Source organism: Gymnoscopelus microlampas (genome assembly GCF_963454915.1).
Source record: "Gymnoscopelus microlampas genome assembly, chromosome: 22".
NCBI classification, from domain to species: Eukaryota; Metazoa; Chordata; class Actinopteri; order Myctophiformes; family Myctophidae; genus Gymnoscopelus; species Gymnoscopelus microlampas.
This window is the reverse complement of record NC_139959.1, coordinates 32547850-32566466: the sequence shown is the minus strand read 5'-3', so window position 1 is coordinate 32566466 and position 18617 is coordinate 32547850. Positions and strand designations below refer to the sequence as shown.

At 44.8% G+C, this 18617-nt stretch overlaps 1 protein-coding gene across 3 annotated transcripts in view; it reads left to right on the top strand.

Moving 5' to 3' along the window:
* Positions 1-9934: 9934 nt before the first annotated feature.
* The window catches only part of phldb2b (pleckstrin homology-like domain, family B, member 2b), a 102330-nt gene continuing 93647 nt past the window's right edge, over positions 9935-18617 (top strand). For 2 of the 3 annotated variants that reach the window (XM_084049169.1, XM_084049170.1), the window contains exon 1: positions 9936-10429. In XM_084049169.1, coding sequence (XP_083905295.1) covers positions 10394-10429 — 36 coding nt within the window. In that variant the 5' untranslated portion in view covers positions 9936-10393. Of the gene's footprint in view, positions 10430-18617 lie in introns of all 3 variants that reach the window. The other variant, XM_084049168.1, reaches the window with a different exon arrangement.

Sequence of the window (18617 nt, the reverse complement as noted above, 5' to 3'; positions counted from 1 at the left end):
TCTTCAATAAATACACAACCAAAACTGCAATATTGATTGTTTTTGTGTGTGCATAGGATCACTGCCTTGCCCTACATGTGAAGTAATATAACCCTAACCCTATCCCTAACCCAATAGAACCTGGGGAACATAGGGATGACCCCGATATTCTCACTGTTTATTCGTTTTTTCCTTCCTTTACTGTGTGCGCAACTCACCTTGTTTCTCAACATGAAATACTTCCTGTCACTATGGCAGCTGCAGTACAGATCACCTGAGACTACCTGTGGGGGGGACATTGATTCTTTGGTCGTATAATGTACTGTTGTTAAAGTATTGGCATAGTTATTACATACATCTGTCGTACCCTTTCTTGCTTCTCTTCTTGCTGTTCAAAACTGTTACATTTCTGGAAAAAGAACCCATGTGTACCAATGCGTCCAGTGTAGTTATTATTTACTCACAAGTTCTTTTTAATACTTTTTATTGGTTACATATTTATAAGGCCCACAGACAGACTTAACCACTTTAACCCTGGCACCCTATTTTGGCCATGTCATTATGGGTGAAAAGTTTCAACGCATTGAGACACATTGTGAGCTTGTACACCGGCTATTTTCAATACCTTCGCGTGATGTCACGCAATGAAGTAGAAAATAGGGCATTAGTTTCTGCCCAACAGCAACCGATACTTTTCAAATGCAGTCTAAATTGTAAGTATTGGGACAGTGAGCTGCAAGTTGTACTTTACTGTAGACTGTAATTTACATCATGAAATGAGCATTGAGTAAAAGCAGCTTTTGTTGCTAAAGAGGACATCTTGAGACTATTGTCTCTGTGTTTGTCCCAATGTGTATGGTTTCATTTGGTTGCTTGAAGTAGCAATGCAGACAGAGGCACAGTCGGGGGGGTAACGCAGAAAGGACGCCAAATATGTGTAAAGCTACTGCCACATACTTCAGAACACAACGCACACGCACGCGCACACACATACACACACACACACACACACACACACACACACACACACACACACACACACACACACACACACACACACACACACACACACACACACACACACACACACAGCAGGCATTTCTGTCCTTCCATTTGGGTACTCCGTTTATAGCATGTTTTTAGTATGTCTCTCACGTACATGGTTTAACTGAAGATGCAGTTCAGGGATATATAGAGGCAGTCTGCAGTCTTAGGTATGTATGGGAAAATATCTTGGGAGGATGTGGCAACCTACTGTAACACTCTCTAAATAGATGGCCAAATATGTGTGAAGCCTGAGGTATAATCACTCCACCGCACACGTATCCACACACACACACACGCACACACGCACGCACGAGTGCGCACGCACACATGCACACATGCACACACGCACACACGCATGCATACAGGCATGCGCACATGCACACGGGCATGCACGCGCACACACGCACACGCACACACACACACACACACACACACACACACACACACACACACACACACACACACACACACACACACACACACACACAGAGGTTAGTATTTATCCTATTGCAGCTACGCTTGCTTAAATTAAATCCAGCGGCTGATATGATATTCATGTTGATATGTCATGAAATAATGCCCAACTGAATCCCAAAGCAGTCTGGTTTATTGTGCTTTTTGTGCTTGTGTGCGTGCATGTGTGTGTGTGTGTGTGTGTGTGTGTGTGTGCGCGTGGGTGTGTGTTGCGGGCACAGTGATTACCATGCACGACATAGACAGTAGCACTGTGACAGTCTCTCTGCATTCCTGCGGTCTCACTGGAGGAAGAAAGGAGTGACAGAGAGACGAGAGAAAGGGGGAGAGGGAGGAAATAGAACGGCCAGAGAAAACAAAAGCAAAGGATGAAGGCATGAACGTATAAACATTATGTGGGGTATTGGGAAGACAGCTGAATGGTTAGGGCACATATACCACATGGGCGCAATATGCTTTCTTCAGCGTATCCCCGGTTGGACTCGGGACTCTCGGTCAGCCGGTCTGTTTCCTCTACGTCATTGTCCTGCTCTCTGTCTATCCTGGCTCTCTCACTGTCACTATCAAAATAAAGCGGAAATATGTCCCAAACTAATTTTGAACGCTGTGATATAAAAGTAAATTGATGAATCGTAGACACGAGAAAAGTCCCATCAGGTCAGAATAGGCTATATGCGCAGCAGCCATATTGGAAGGAAATTGGGCCTTCACAGGTGTTACCAATGATACTAATGAAGGCTCTGTTCCATTTAGAGTAGCACAGTGGTTCTCAAACTTTTTAATTACAAGGACTCCCATAACTCTGAGAGTGTACAAATGGAACCAAATGGACCCTTACGGGTCCATTTGGTTCCATTTGTACACTCTCAGAGTTACACACCCGTAAGGAGCCATTTGGAACCCCCTCAAGGAACCATGGACCACACTTTGAGACCAGAATGGAACAGAGCCTTCATTAGTATCATTGGTAACACCTGTGAAGGAAGTAAGAAGAGGCCCAATTTATTTCCAATATGGCTGCTGTGCATAGAGCCTATTGACTGGAAGTGGGCCCGCCCAAGGGACCTTTTATGCTTCCACAGTTAAATGAACACTGTATTTTACTATGAAGAGATGGGAGAAGAATGCTGAAGGTTAACTGCTTCCTTCAGCCTCGTCAAATGAGAAAGTAAGATGTCCTCTTTTTTCATATTTACTTTTCACTCTCCCTCTCTCCTTTCCTTCTTCCTTCATCCCCTCCCTCCCTCTCTCCTTTCCTTCTTCCTACCTTCTTGTGAGAGCTTGTATCTTCAGGGCATGGGCCACATGTTATTCATCTGTCACAGAACCTTGTCAGCCATCCGGCCTTCGTCAGTGTTTGCCCCCAAACTGCTGGATGGCCGGAAACGTTCCGTGACAGATAACAACTTTCATGTCATTGTAGGCAAAATCTTACAAAAACAATTCCCCCTCCAAAGAATGGCGAATATAGCCGATCTACAGAGGTCACAATACGATGTGTTACATGTAGAAAATGTTTGAGAACCACGGATTTAAACAACATTAGACAGCAAGCCCAAATTAGCAACTACACTTTAGAAAGAAGGCCAAAAACAACGCATACCTATTTACAAGTAACTTTACAGAAAAAAAAGCCCAAAGTCGCTTATAATAAGCGGACATGGCAACACAGCCCAAAATGTCCTGTGACAGATGATCCATTTTACTATCCTATCCTACATGAATTAAATGAAGAAACCTCTGTCCGTCTGGAACCACGTTTTCTCCTCAGTGGGTTGACCAGTTGATCTGAACTTGCACACAGGCATTGACCATTGGCTTATGAAAAGAGTGACGAAGACAATTCTCCCCAAATTTCAGCTGTTTATTGGCGTTTTTGTGAGCGGCCCTGTCGTGGTTGCAGTCCCATAGCCTGGATGGACGGTGGGTGAAATGATGGGTATGGGCTAGTTAACATTAAACCAAGTGAATGGATTATTCCTGCTGTGTGACCCTTTCTTCACAAAATGGTGACAGACATCTAGGATAATGCCACCAGGTGGTCAGAGCGCTGTGGCGTGGCGTCCCTGCAAACAGAAGCCACTTATACTGACACCAGCCAGTATACACTGGCTGGTGTCAGTATATGTGGCTTCTGTTTGCAGGAAAAGTGTGTTTTCCACATTGTAGTGGCTTGCAGACCGTATATACGGTCTGCAAGCCACTACAATGTGGAAAACACACTTTTCCTCGCTCACAAACACACAAACAAACAAACACAATACACACTCCATGCAAACACACATGCACACTCCACACACCAACCGACTCCATGCAGACAAACACATAAACACTCCTGGCTCACAAACACAGCAGGCGAAGTCAACTGTGGGGTAATTACACATTCATGGAAGCCAAACCAGCGAGAAGCAGATGAACAGAGCCAGCTACGTTCCTAGGTTGTTTTGTTTGGTCCTCTATCTCTCTTTAACTTCCTCTCACTTTTACCATTTTATAGGCTCCAGCTGGTTTCCAAGGTGTGTGTGTGTGTGTGTGTGTGTGTGTGTGTGTGTGTGTGTGTGTGTGTGTGTGTGTGTGTGTGTGTGTGTGTGTGTGTGTGTGTGTGTGTGTGTGTGTGTGTGTGTGTGTGCGTGCGTGCGTGCGTGCGTGCGTGTGTCTGCGTCTATGCATGAGTGTATGTGTGTGTGTGTGTGTGTGCGTTTGTGCGCGTGTGCGCATGCTTTTTTCCGCGTCAGAGAGAGAGGGGGGTCAATTGGTGGTGACCAGATCTGACCAGCCCGGTGACATCAATTACACCCAGCTGTATTTGTGTTCTCTTTTAGCGTGCGTGATGAGCACGGTATTAGGACAGCTGTAAAAGCAAATGTCCCGAATCTTATGACTACCATAACTCACTACAGAGAGAGAGAGAGAGAGAGAGATTATGGGAGAAAAAAAGACTCAGCTGATAGCCAGAAAAAGAGGGCCATTAGAATGAGAGATCAGAGAGGAAGCGGTTTATGAAAAGTGCCCTAAAGCATCACATTCAATAAGGAGAACACACTAATCACGCAAATCTATCAATTAGAGGTCTGCGGAGGAGCAGCCGTTCCCATGGCCGGGCCACATTCTTGCAGCCTTGCATCAGTGATGATATGTCTGTGGTTCCGCGGGGACCGAATGAGATGTCACCGTACCTAATTGCATTTGAACACTTTTAGCTGCAGAGCAGAGGTGTCACCGCGTGATATATCGTCACTGTTGGGTGGACTTTTCAGGACTCAAATCCCAAAATGGCTAAAATAGCCGTTCTACGGGCTCAAAACACGTCGCATCACGTCGCGTTTTTGAATATTCATTTTGCTACTTTTGTGTGATAGCTGCTGAGTTAATGGAGATACGAGGTTTCTGCCCGACAGCAACGATATGAGCTTGTCTTCCATAGCCTGGAATGGCCAGACTAATATCACTGCGTAGATATTAGTCTGGAATCTCTGTGTGAAACCTGCATTTCCAAGGGGAAAATTAAAAGAAATGCCCCTGGTGATAAACCCGCCTCATATTTGCAAACTGGGCCCTGATTGGTCCCTCACAACTTTGGAGGGAGAGAAATCCAATTTCTATTGAGAGGGGCCAGATCTGCAGAGAGCAATTTTTTTTGCAATGGCAGATTCGTCTGGAACCAGACTATGTCTTCCAGGGTTTAACAATGCCACAATGTACAAACAGGCTAGTGTGCAATGGTGGTCAAAGTAAATACTCGAGTAAATACTCAAGTATTCAAAAGTACAAATGACATTGTACTTTTGATTTGAAATGTAGTGGATGAAAACACTCGAAACATTTACTCAAGTACAGTACTCAAAGTAAATGTACTTCCACCACAGGTAGGGTGTGAATAAATAGGCGTAACCCTGGCATTTAGAAGATTTATTTGTCCACAGAATCGTATGTGTCTTTACAGACATAAGCCTGGAGATTTGTCTGAATAAATGTGCGTCTCTTGACACAAAGCTCTCTTAATTCCACGTGGAATCCCTTTTCAAAACAGCTCCAGAGTGCCAATCAGCCCTGAGCCCTGGTGGGGATCACACGGGGATTCTGGAATTCACCCAGGAATGACAGTAAACATTCCATGGACACCTCGCGCCCGGCCTGCCCGGGCTCTGTGTTTGGATATGATGTCACTGGGAAAACCTTAGCAGCACTCCATGATGCTAAAACAGGGGTTCCCAAACTTATCCATGCCAAGGACCCCCAAATTGCCATCGCCACTGGTTGCGCCGTTCCCCCCCCCACCTCCCCCCCCCCCCCTCCCCGATTGTGAAATGGCTTTTAAGAAAAAACGAAAGTAGCAAAGATAGATGATCTGCAAACTTACAACGTGTCGCATCGCAATGCATTGTGAGCGTGGAGATCTGCAATGTTTGATGTTCATGAAGATCTTAGAGACGGCAGGTTGAACGTTGCAACACTGTCTCACCCGCAAAAGTCATATTGGGACTTTTTGACCAAACGTCAAACTGTGACTTGAAGGGGGAGCAAATAAGGCACATGTTGACTTCTCGGGACTTCCGCACTCCAGGAATACGATGGGTTGAAAGTGGTTAAACTTACCCAATAATCATATGAATTGAATTGAAATATAATACAATATATTACTACTAGGCCAATGCCCGATGGGAACGATGCCCATTGGGAACGCATGCCCCCCCGGTTATGCAATACCAATGAAGCAATACTACTTAGTGCACTATCATATTATTATTATATATATTATATTATATCATATTGATGATATCTAGGATCTCCATATATGGGGTTTTATGTTTTGGATTTCGGAGATCCACTGATCTGACCGACGTCGCACCACACTCCACTCCCTTGGGTCTTCAGTGAAGTTGATCGCCTGAACATTTCTCGAGCTACATGAAGGAGAGTTATATATACACATGCACACACACACACACACACACAGACATTTGTGTAATATATAAAAGTATATATTTATGATCTTTTCATTTATTTTTGAAAATGACGAATTCCCCCCCTGCCGGCCACCCCACAGCCTCCCACTTTGAAAACCTGTGTGCTAGACCACTGAAACACAACTTAGCCTTAATGGCTGCTGGAAGCGAGATGAAAGTTGCAGCTTAGTGAATGTTATCTGATGGAAAAAAGGAAATGTCCTTTTCAAGACTGATCACTCTCTCTCAATCTTTTTTATGTTTTGTACCCTTTTAACTTGGAGTTAAGAGCTAAAATCGGTCAAATGCATGCAAATAGTGGCCCACACATGGCAATATATTTTTTATTTTAACAGACACCAGGGGGAAAAAATAAACATTTGGGATGTGACGTGACATGAAGGCACATTAAATCACTTGATATGATTCATGCAACCATATAATGATTTCATGAACTGTGGAGTGATGTGCTTTCTGTCTTGACATAAATGGACATAAGGGATTCATTAACAAATACAAATGTTCTTTGTAAGTAAGCCTGCAGAAATAAATTAAACAAAACTTAATTTGCAGTGTCAACGTTCTTCTACATTGCCTGAAATTGTATCCAACTTTATTGTTATTGTTCCCACACCTTTTCACCCAAAAGATACGTTTGGTTTTCTTCCCAGGATTTGGTTGACCCAAACAACGGTCTCGCTACCCTGTGTTTGGGAAACAGTGGGATAGATAGAGGATAGTTCACATGTAGACTCACCAGGTGTCATGCAGACAGACCCGCGTCTGAGATAGCGAGGAACGTGGAGAGAGTGGAGCAAAGCTGGGCGCACGCACTCTCTTCCTGTTTATCCTTAGAGAGATAAGATAATCCTGCTGCCATGGATGGTGTGTGTGTGTGTGTGTGTGTGTGTGTGTGTGTGTGTGTGTGTGTGTGTGTGTGTGTGTGTGTGTGTGTGTGTGTGTGTGTGTGCGCGTGTGTGTGTGTGTGTGTGTGTGTGTGTGTGTGTACAAACCCTCCCATCTCCCATTCTACCCTGGGTCTTCTGCTGGACCATTTGGACATGGACATCATTTCTTTAAAAGAAAGATGACTCATTTTCAAACTGTGTAATAAGTCTCAGCGCTAATACCAGCACTCACAGAATAGTCCTTTTAAGGCACTTTTATTTATATATATTAAGTAGGCATGGTAAGCCAACAACATACACGTTTCGGCGTCAAGCCTTCATCAGCGATGTGTGTGCTGCGGGCAACGGAAGCGTCCCATTTATAGTGTCAACTTCCCCTGTCCATGTACAGATCAACATTTTCAAACTGTCCATCTTTCTTACAAGAGACAATGACCATAACCAGCCTTTATTTGCCATAGGTGAGGGAAGTGATAACGTTAATATGAGGGTTATTGGCTTGTGCTGATTGGTCTGCCGCCGTATCTTCCCTCGGGGTTATACGGCAGCTGACCGATCAGCACAAGTTAATTTCCCAACACCGAACTGGCACCACAAGCAACTGTCCTGCGTGACCACGTGAAACGGGGTGCTCCTTCCATTCCGACATCTCACCACTCCGACTAGTGGCTTCCGCGTGCGGTTAAGGTTAGGGTTAGGGTTAGGTATAGGGTTCGTCAACGTCGGAAAGGCGACATGTCGGAAAGGAGAAATGCACCCACGTGAAACTATTCTACTCACATGCTCCTATTCTGGGAACGTCATATGCAAACGTTCAATGAAAATAGCCAAACATTCTGTGGCTATATTCACTATTTGACGTAAAACGGAAGTAGAAGGTTTCAGCAGTTAAGGAACTTACCAAGTCTAACATGGAGGAAACTTTCCCACCAAACATAGTTGCTGGCTGCAGATGGTTTGTTAGAAGTCTGAGGACTGGAGACACTGGAGTTTAAACGAACCAAAACACAGCAGACAACAGTGACCTTCAATGGTTCACAGACTGGCTGCATACCAACAAAGGTGAGGCATGCCAGCAACACACTGAACCAACTCTCCCCCCACACTATTAGGGAATCCCAGGACTTTACCATTTCATTCACTGTGGGGGGAGTTCCTCGTTTATGTTAATCTGTGAACTTAAATGTTATGTGTATCATATGTTATTTTACTTGTTCTAGTGTTGTCCTCAGATGCCTGCCCAGTTGGATAAACTGGCGGCAACGAAGAATTCCTAATCTATATTTATTTGTAGTTAGTTCTGCCGGTAGCAAATACTTCTGCATGACTTGTGTTGTTAACACTGCAGACGTGCTGGAATGTAGGCTTCAGGGCTTATTTGTAACTTCAATGTGAAGCAAGGGGGAATGCATGGATCACTGACTTGCTTTTGGTGAACAGCGCCTCTGGCAGCCATTTGCATCAGTGCATTGTGGGATGCTGATGTGCAGTAGGTTTTGGGTAGGGTCATTCTGCATCTTCCTCTGTACAGCATGCAGACCAAATGCTAGATAGATAGATCTTTCTTTCTTCATAGTCGATAACTGATAATTGTCTTGCAACTATTAAACGTGCACTTGCTATCGGTAAATCTGCGTGTCCATGGATGTCACGTTCACGCTCCTTCTGTTTCTGCGCCCACAGGGGTGTACATTCAGTCTTGCACCTGCGCGCCTGTGGTATGCGATGAAACCACTACCCTGTTTTGCTGAAAGGCATTTGCTTTTTGGTTTTCTATACCAACTTATTCTGCGTGATGATGAATTTGACTAGGCCCGATACCTCTTGGTTGCTGCATGTTCTGAGCTTGTAGATCGATGAAAGTGAAGGTGGTTAACCATTGTCTTTAACCCTCTAGAGTCAGAGTCTATTAAACTGGACCTGGGTAGTCTCTAGGCCTGTACTTGCACCTTCTACCCAAAATCTCTTCTCTTAAAATAGCAGATCTTTATGCCATTTGACTGTAATTCATTTGGCTGGGGACCCCTGGAACCCCCACAAGTACCCCTGGGGGTCCCCGGACCCCACTTTTAGAACCACTGTAGTACAGCAAGCCCTCTTCATGTGTCAGGGTTTTTTTCTGTCTGGGGACTGTCTAATGTCTACATTCCTGCAGTAACATCGTTAGCTTTTGTCCTGCATGACCAATGCAGCTCCTGTGGAATGAAAATAAATTAGATTGAGACCAAACTGGCTGAAAATGACTCTTCTTGGCACTCTTTGTATGGCCATGGGTTACAGGAAACACTTTCAACACTCTTCCTCTCTTATTTTAGGCTCTGGGAGGTTTTCTTGTCTTTGAACCCGCAAAAGAAAAAAAAACACATCTGTGGTCAGGCTCAACTGCTCTGTTTAACACACCTGCACAGAGAGAGAGAGAGAGAGGTGGAGAGAGAGAGAGAGAGAGAGAGAGAGAGAGAGAGAGAGAGAGAGAGAGAGAGAGAGAGAGAGAGAGAGGTGGAGAAACAGAGAGAGAGAGAGAGAGAGAGGTGGAGAAACAGACAGAGAGAGAGAGAGAGAGAGAGAGAGAGAGAGAGAGGTGGAGAAACAGAGAGAGAGCGCTCCCCCGCCCCTCATTCTGTCTCCCGTCCGTTCTTTTCCATTCCATGTCCCGTTCCTCTTCCAGCTGTGTGTACTGTGTATGTGTGTACTGTGTGTGTGCTACAGTGACATTCCTCTCCACACACATCGCCATTGGCGGTGGCCAGGCAGTCAGTGGCTTGAGAGACGCACACCGGGTGTTCTTTTTTACGCGTCAAAAGTCTCTCCTGGTGTCCTGGACTATAACCAACCTACCAACCAACCACCAAGCTGCTGGTTGAACTGGTGGGACCATCTGGAATGTTGCTGGAGGTCTGTGAGGAGATCAGCCTGGAATGACACCACCGTACCAAGAGTGACAGACAGCTGACAGCTCTCTGGCTTTAAACCAGGGACAGACTTTTTTATTGGAGGAACTTAATTGCATTTGAACGCAGTTGCAGTGATCGTGATTGTGCCATGATGACAGAACTGGCCTGTCCCTCTTCAATTATGGTGAGTCACTTTGTGTTTATAGGGGGATAGGATTTGTGTCCGTTTTATGGTGTCTTTAAATGTCACCTCTTTAATACCCCGTGGTTTTATAATATAGCCTGATGTCTGAGACAGATCATTGACTGACTGACTGACTGACTGAGGGCTCGATCAAGCTTTATGTCCTGATCAGATCAGATGTGACTGTGAGTGAACTGTTAAATAGTCCAAATGGGCGGATTATTATAAACATCAGATTTCCATTTCAATGAGCACGAAAACAAGGAAAGTTTCACATCGCAGGATTACGGCCGTGCGTCAGACATTGTGCTCAACCTGGGTTCTGTCCAGAGGACAAGCCTGGACCAGTGGTGGAAAAAGTAGCCTACTACATTTCTTTGTATGTGAGTACTGTAGTGTGCAATGTAGAAATACTCTGTTACAAGTAAGTAGGCTACAATATTTACCTCTGAGATGTAGTGGAGTAGAAGTAAAAGTATTGGAAATTCCTACTCGAGTCTCAAGTAAAGTAGGCTACAAATACCTCAAAATTGTACTTAAGTAGCCTACAGTTACTTTGCACCACTGGCCTGGACGGTGTTTGGACTAAAGCCTACTTGTTTATGTTTGTCTGTTTAACGGATTTTGTAAGTTATTGGACCGACAGTGTATGCCGCGGGGATTTTGTTTATGCCTATATGTAATAACAACGCAGGTGAAAACCCCATGTCTGGTCGGCTCAGCTCATTGCGGGCTTCTCTAAAAAAAAAAATGTTTCAATTCCATCCCGGGTTTGTTAGTTAGCATTTTAGATCCCATGTCTTCTAATCACCCACCTTTTTATATTTTAAACATTTCTAATCATTCATGAACAATGAGCATTCAATGAACGGCATTTATACATTTACATAACATTTACAGCAGATGCATTTTGCCCTCCATAATATCCTAAAACACAAGATGGTGTGTCAACTAAAGAATACTTAATACATAACAGGCAGACAGACAGACAGACAGACAGACATTATATAAAGTATAAGTTGCTTGGATGTGATTTTCCAAACAAATGCATAATAGTGATTGTGGTACACCAAACCCTAGCTCAGATTTAGGGGTCAGTTTAAGCATTTTTCAGTTAAATTCTTGTATACGTACTCACTTTAAAGTTTAGGGGTCAGTTATAATGGTGAGTGTGGTACACCAAAGATTGAGATCGGGTTCAATTAGATACGGCACATTTCATATTATCTTACATCTATCTCCAGATTTGCTTCCTCAGCTGTATAGCGTCCTATTATGTCATAATCTTAACATGTCAAATTGACCCACTACATAACCAGCAGCTTCTGTAGGCTAAGTCCTTGTCTGACTGGGTTATGTGGACCTGATATTGTGGTTGATCAGATTGTTTTAACTTTGAGTGCCTGGTTTGGTGTCCCCATCTCATTTCTATATCCCAGACCCTCTCGAACACTAAGGATTCTGGTCAGATTGGAACTTGTGACAGTGCTCCAGATGTGCTTTCACAGCATGCATGGGGGAAATGGTATAGCAAGATGCTCAGCCTGTGTTTAAGACATTAGATCAGGGGTTTTCAACAGGTGGTCCATATTGCATGTGGTCCCTGACCATGCATTAGTAATGCAGAAAAGTGATTTTTAAATTGATTTTCTTCCACGGAACAGTGCACTATATGACCCGGTAACCTTTGATGATGTGTCAATGTTGTCAGTTACTGGGAAGTCGGAGGTCAAGAAATTCCACAGAAAAGGGAGAATTCTTGAGAATCTTCTTCTCAAGAGTCCAGATTGCCTGATTGAGTCATCACTGTTATATTTTTTTGCTCTAGACCACTTGTGTATTTCAGTTAAATAATGATTGAGCTTGATATAATTTGTTGCACGTAGTATCGTGCAACGAATGAAATCAACCCTTAACGGTCATTATGTCGTTTCAAGCATTTTCTCCCACAGCACGACATTTGATGAACTTGGACCAGTCCCTGGACCATTGGTTGAGAAACTAATCTTAGCCCATATCCCCTCCCAACACAGCAGTGGTCCCCAGGTTGATTCTTAGTCAGGGTAGTTGGTCCCTGGTTCACAATCAGTTGAAAACCCTTGCATTAGATATCAAGACGCAGAAGCCAAGAATTCCAGCCAACACATTGTGTTGTTTAATTAAGTCTTAATCACTTTCAGGTGAACCAATTTGGGGCATGTAATTTTAGACTAAAATGCAAAAAAAATAAAAATAATTGTCAAACATTTCAAAAAAAGCAAAAATAGCAACTCTACAAGCTCACAACTCATCACAACGTGATACGTTGTGAGCTCATGGTATAAAATAAATAGCCTGGTAAACCCTCCCTCCGGAAATCTCATTTCCATAGTCCATATTCACACGGTGGCCATTTTGGAACATTGCGTTGCTGTGGCAACTGGGGTGGCAACTGGGGTGGCATTTCATTGACTTAATGGCAATATGGCCGCCGTGTGAATATGGTCTATTTGATTTCAGGAGTGAGTCTGGCCTGATCGCCCATTCTGCAATATTGGCTGTGGGCTGGAGTTGGGCGGGAGTAATACCGTTGACTGACAACCCCTTCAGCCTCCAGACTATGTGACGCAACAGGACTTTTGAGACGGCCATGCCCAAAATAGGTTGCCTTATTCGGATACATGTGTGTTACTGCCCGCCCCGGCCGGTTCTCTGAATTTTTATTTTTAAATAGGCTCTGTCATGATTAATTGACCACATATATGAAGTTAAACAACTAAATTCTATCCAAACGATATCTTATGAGTAAATTCCGTGCCTCAAAATAGAAGTTTGAGAGCTTTTTGAAGTAAAAAAAACAGCGGACAGAAAAGATGGCTGCCGTTCGTGTTTTGTCGGCTGCATTCAGGCTGCACTCGGTGCCATTCGGGCTCACTCGAACTCGCCACTTGATTGGCCAACTGTCGCTGTCAATCACAGAACGATGTGCGACGACGCTGATACGCTCGTCCGTTTGGCGCACACAGCCAATATTGCAGAATGGGCGATCGGGCCAGACTCACTCCTGAAATCAAATGGAAATGAGATTTCCGGAGGGAGGGTTTACCAGGCTATAAAGTAAGTACATAATACTAACATCCTTTGTATTGTATAGAGTCTCAGGACTCTTGTGTAATCCTCGAACCATGTGGTTTTTCTTTTCAAAATAAATCAAATCAAATCAAATCAAATCAATATGGCATAATAGTGGTTAAATAGAGTATCAGTGGCTTTGCCTAATGTACAATTCTGATTCCACAGATCTTTCAAGACAAGGCAGAAATCCATATACCGGTACAAATGGGAGACATATGAGCGTGCAAAAGGTTTTGCAGGTGACGGAGTGTCAGAGTAGATAGTCAGCTTCTGAAACACCACAAACTGCTTCTAATGCTCCAAAACGGTTATTCAGCTGTCTGGTGGTGGTGTGGCGGTGTGTGTTTGTCTGTGCGATCCAAATATGGACTGACGTCAGCGCCACGGTTTCTGTTGTGTGTGATGTCAGACCAGAGCTCAATCAGTGAGAGAGAGAGAGAGGGGGGGGTAGGGAGAGGGTGAGGGAAGGAGGGATAGGGAGGGAGAGGGAGAGACAGGGGGAGAGAGAGAGAGAGAAAGAGAGGGAGGATATGTGTAACATCAGACCAGAGCACAATCAACAATCAGCGAGAGAGGGAGAGAGGGGGGGGGGGGTGTAGGGAATAGGTGAGGGAAGGAGGGATAGGGAGAGAGAGATGGAGAGACAGGGGGAGAGATAGAGAGAAAGAGAGGGGGAGGTAGACAAGGAGGGAGGATATGTGAACATCTAATCTGAGTTCCCAGAAGTTATCGCCAGCTCTGGCGAGGAACTTCTGGGCCAGAGCCCTGGTATTTGTGGGCGGGATGTACCTTACGCTCTGAATCTGAGCGGACACGCCTCTTACCGGTCTGAGAGCTGTGCAACTCGTCTAAAAAGTCCGACGAGAGGCAAACAGCAGTACACAACAATGGCGGCCGAAATTTCTCAAGGGGAAATTGCTTCCCGTCGATCCTATTTAGATACAACACCCACTGCATGTGGATCCCGCCCCCTTTTCTTCATTGGCTGTTGATTTGAATCACAACGCAGTGGCCGCGCCCCTGCTGTCCAAGCTCCGACGCTAACCCTCCCAGACTAGTGAACATCAGACCAGAGCTCAATCACCGAGAGAGAGAGAGAGAGAGAGAGAGAGAGAGAGACAGAGAGAGAGCCGCTGTCAGCGAAATAACCCCAGCAAACGCGAGGCAAGCAGATAAGGTTTTCTTTTTTTTTTTAAATGATATTTTTCGGGCTTTTCTGCCTTTATTTTGATTGTACAGTGAGGATTAACACTAAACAGGGAGAGAGAGACATGCAGCAAAAGTGCATGCAGGCGCACACTGCATTAGAGACTATATATATATGTGTATGCACCTTAACCACTAGGCCATTGGCGCCCCCCCTGATAAGGTTTTCTGCTTGTATACAGGTTGATGACGCCACTTCTTGGATTTAGGGGGGGAACGTAATCACACATTTGGCATAAACATAGCCAAAATTATAATTACATTACTTCTAAAAACAATCGCATACCATACAATATCATGAGTAAATGTCCAGAAAAAGGCAAAGTAGAGGTTGCTAAGGCATAATAGCCGTCATGACACCACCACAAAAGGAGAAAATAGCTGTCAAGGTTTAATCAGGCTCATCCTCTTGCCAGACCCCCAAATATCACCCCTGCACCCACCTACATACATACACTAGACTAGGCCGTGGCTGTCGGTTATGAAGAGAGTGTCTGCTGTCGGGCAGAAACCAGCTAACTCCAAAATATTCATTTTTCAGGAAATGACTAAAACAAAACAAAAAGTGGAGTTAGGAGGGTTTTTTTCATCATTGATAAGAACAGCTGAATGGACCTCCAAGCTCACAATGAGGTTGGAGGTCAAAAGGGGGTGGAGCCTGGAGTCAGCAAAACCAGCTAACTCCACCCCCTTTGGTGGACTTAGCTGGTTTAGCAGAAAGTTTGAGGATCCAATGGAGTTAGCTGGTTTTGTCAGAAGCGCTTTTTAATATTTTTCATTGGTTCAATATTTTTTTTCCCAACGCACAGACGTAAAGGGTGTTCAATAGCACTGATTTATGGGGAAAAAAAGGAAAAGTGTCAAAATGGAGTTAGATGGTTTCTGCCCGACAGCAACGATCACATAAAGTGATAGTACCAGTGTAAATGTGTCGCCAAGACTGACATGGTGTCCTTTATCCGACCATTACTCTTTTGTTCTTTCACACACTGTCTCCGTCTCTCTCTCTCTCTCCCGTCACCTGTCTGTCTGTTTGACTGTGCTATGGTCTTTTTGCCTCTTCTCTCTCCCTCTCCTCTTGTCCGTTTGACCATCGCAAAGCTTCTCACCACGTGATGAGATATCTCGCTAATCGGGGTCATATGTCCCTCTGCTAATTTATTCTTATATTCATTCCTCTCTCTCTCTCTCTCTCTCTCTCTCTCTCTCTCTCTCTCTCTCTCTCTCTCTCTCTCTCTCTCTCTCTCCCTCGCTCTCTCTTTCTCTCTCTCTCTCGCTCTCATTCTCTCACTCTCATATCCGGCCAATTGGAAAGCCAAACATTGGTTGATCCCCTGCATTTGGCCGTTTAGGTAATCTGGGCTTTTCCAACGACACACGCACACTCAAGACAGACAGTCGCACACGCACACGCACACGCACACGCACACGCACACGCACACACACACACACACACACACACACACACACACACACGCACACGCACACGCACACGCACACGCACAGTGAGTGAGTGAAATTCAGATTTCCTCCTTCCACCTTAGACTCAGCTGTGACAACAATGGAACGGCCTTTCCTGTGTGGACTTCTCATTCCCTGGCAGTAAGAAACACTACTGGGGAGACTGTGAGAGAGTCTAATGTTGAAAACAATACCGGTGGAACGTTTGTTATGGTTGATGGCATTGATTACCGGTGCAGTTTTTTTTTACAGAAATACGCACACCAGCACGGACAGTACTCACACACAAATACATAGGCCTGGCCTACTACATACATACAGACATACAGGCGCACACACTCAGACACACAAATATGACATGATTCAAGGGGTTGGATGGTCCATGGATGGAAGACAGAGACGTATTTGTGTCCCAAAGGTCATTGTGTGTGTGTGTGTGTGTGTGTGTCTGTGTGTGTGTGTGTGTGTGTGTGTGTGTGTGTGTGTGTGTGTGTGTGTGTGTGTGTGTGTGTGTGTGTGTGTGTGTGTGTGCGCGCGTACAAAATGAATGAAAGTGTTCTTGAAGACAGTTCGAAGCCAAGTAAGGGAGTGGAGCACAGGGAGTAGTGGGGAGGTGAGGACCAGTGTTGCCAAGTCTCGTGAGAGAAATGAGCCAACCGACCAACTCAAAAACAAGCCAAATCTTGCTAGAGAAATAAGCCACATCGCACCTTGAAAAACAAGCCAAAACAAGCCCAAAGATATGGCCATATATTCCTAATAAATAAAATGCTAGGTGCATATATCATTATAATTACTATGTAGGTCTATAATGATTTATGTTTTGGTTATTTATTATGACATTACACACACACTTGAGCCAGGGGCTTAGTAAGTAGACACCAGGCCGATTCTGTCAGTCAATGTGATTCACACGCCTATGGGGAATTATAGTATAAATATACCAACCCGATCTCACACAACACGGTGAAATAGCACGGATTGACATTCCGTACATAGACAACTAGAAAACCCCAAAAGCCGTGCATAGCCGCCTCGTGTCCCCTCCATTGACTTTGTTACATTTTGGACCATGTCGGACGCGAGCAGTCTCAAGTGAACTGGAGCCACGCAAGGCACCACCGAGTGAGCTAAAGCGAGCGAGTTACCGTGCCGAACGTTGCGACGTCTACTTCCGGGTTGCAACCCATGTTATTTCACTGTGGGATTCCTTGCTCCTATGCGCGGCTTTTCGGGTTTTCTAGTCGTCTATTTACGGAATTGTTAATCCGTGCTATTTCACCATATTCGGTGAGATCAGGCTGTATATACATCAAATAAATGTTGGCTTGTTAGATTTGCCAAAGAAGCCACCGCGTTTTTAAAACAAGCCCAAAAACACCGCTACCCCCGACTCTGCATTTTTTCCCGCAACTGTGGGGAAAAACAAGCCAAAAGTTGCGGTAAATAAGCGGACTTGGCAACGGGAGGACAGGACAGGAGAGGGTAGAAGAGGAGCAGAGAGGAGGAGGGGTGAGGGAGGAGAGGAGTGGGGAGAGGACAGGAGAGGAGGGGAGGGGAGGGGAGGAGCGAAGGATAGGAGACAAGCCTGTCTTCAATCAGCCTGAGTTGTATTTGAGGGACCTTTAGAGAGAGGGACTCCATATTAAACAGCATCAGTGACACAATGCTGCCTTTGTCAGGTCGGAGGAGACAGGAATTTAAGGAGGGGGTGGGGGGGGGCACAGAGAAAGAGGGAGACAGTGACAGGGAGAAAGGGTGACAGGGGAAGGAGGCAAGAAAGATACTGAGGAAGGAATATACAGAGAGAGAGAGGGGGGCAAGGGACAGACAAGAAAAACATACAGTAGAAAGGAACACAATACGACTGTGATAGGGAGGGAGAAAAACTGGCAGAGAGAGACACTTGAAGCCTTTTTTTAAGGACCATGCTTAAAGATAAAATGAGAGAGAGAGAGAGAGAGAGAGATGGGAGTGGTAGACATACTTGTGATGTTGTGCAAGAACACAAAGTATGTTATGTATTTGAAACACTTTATAAATAAATTACAGAATAGTGGAGATTGTTTTTACATTTTTGACTTCATTGTGTGCGTACAGTCCGCACACACGCGTGCAGCGGTGTGCACCCTTTCTCTTTGATCCCATCTGTACAACAGCTGAGTGTCCCCCCAAAATACCCAGCATCTGGACACAGGCAGATAGAGAGTCTGAGAGAGAGAGAGAGAGAGAGAGAGAGAGAGAGAGAGAGAGAGTTAACTGGCCTGTACTCACACCATAAGTGACTACAAGTGACAAAGAGACTGTCATTCATTTCCAATGTCAGCAGGCTACATTGAAGCGATGAGGCTCAACAAGATCGCTGCGACTATAAAAAACTGAGAACATTTCACATTTATGAGCAGTG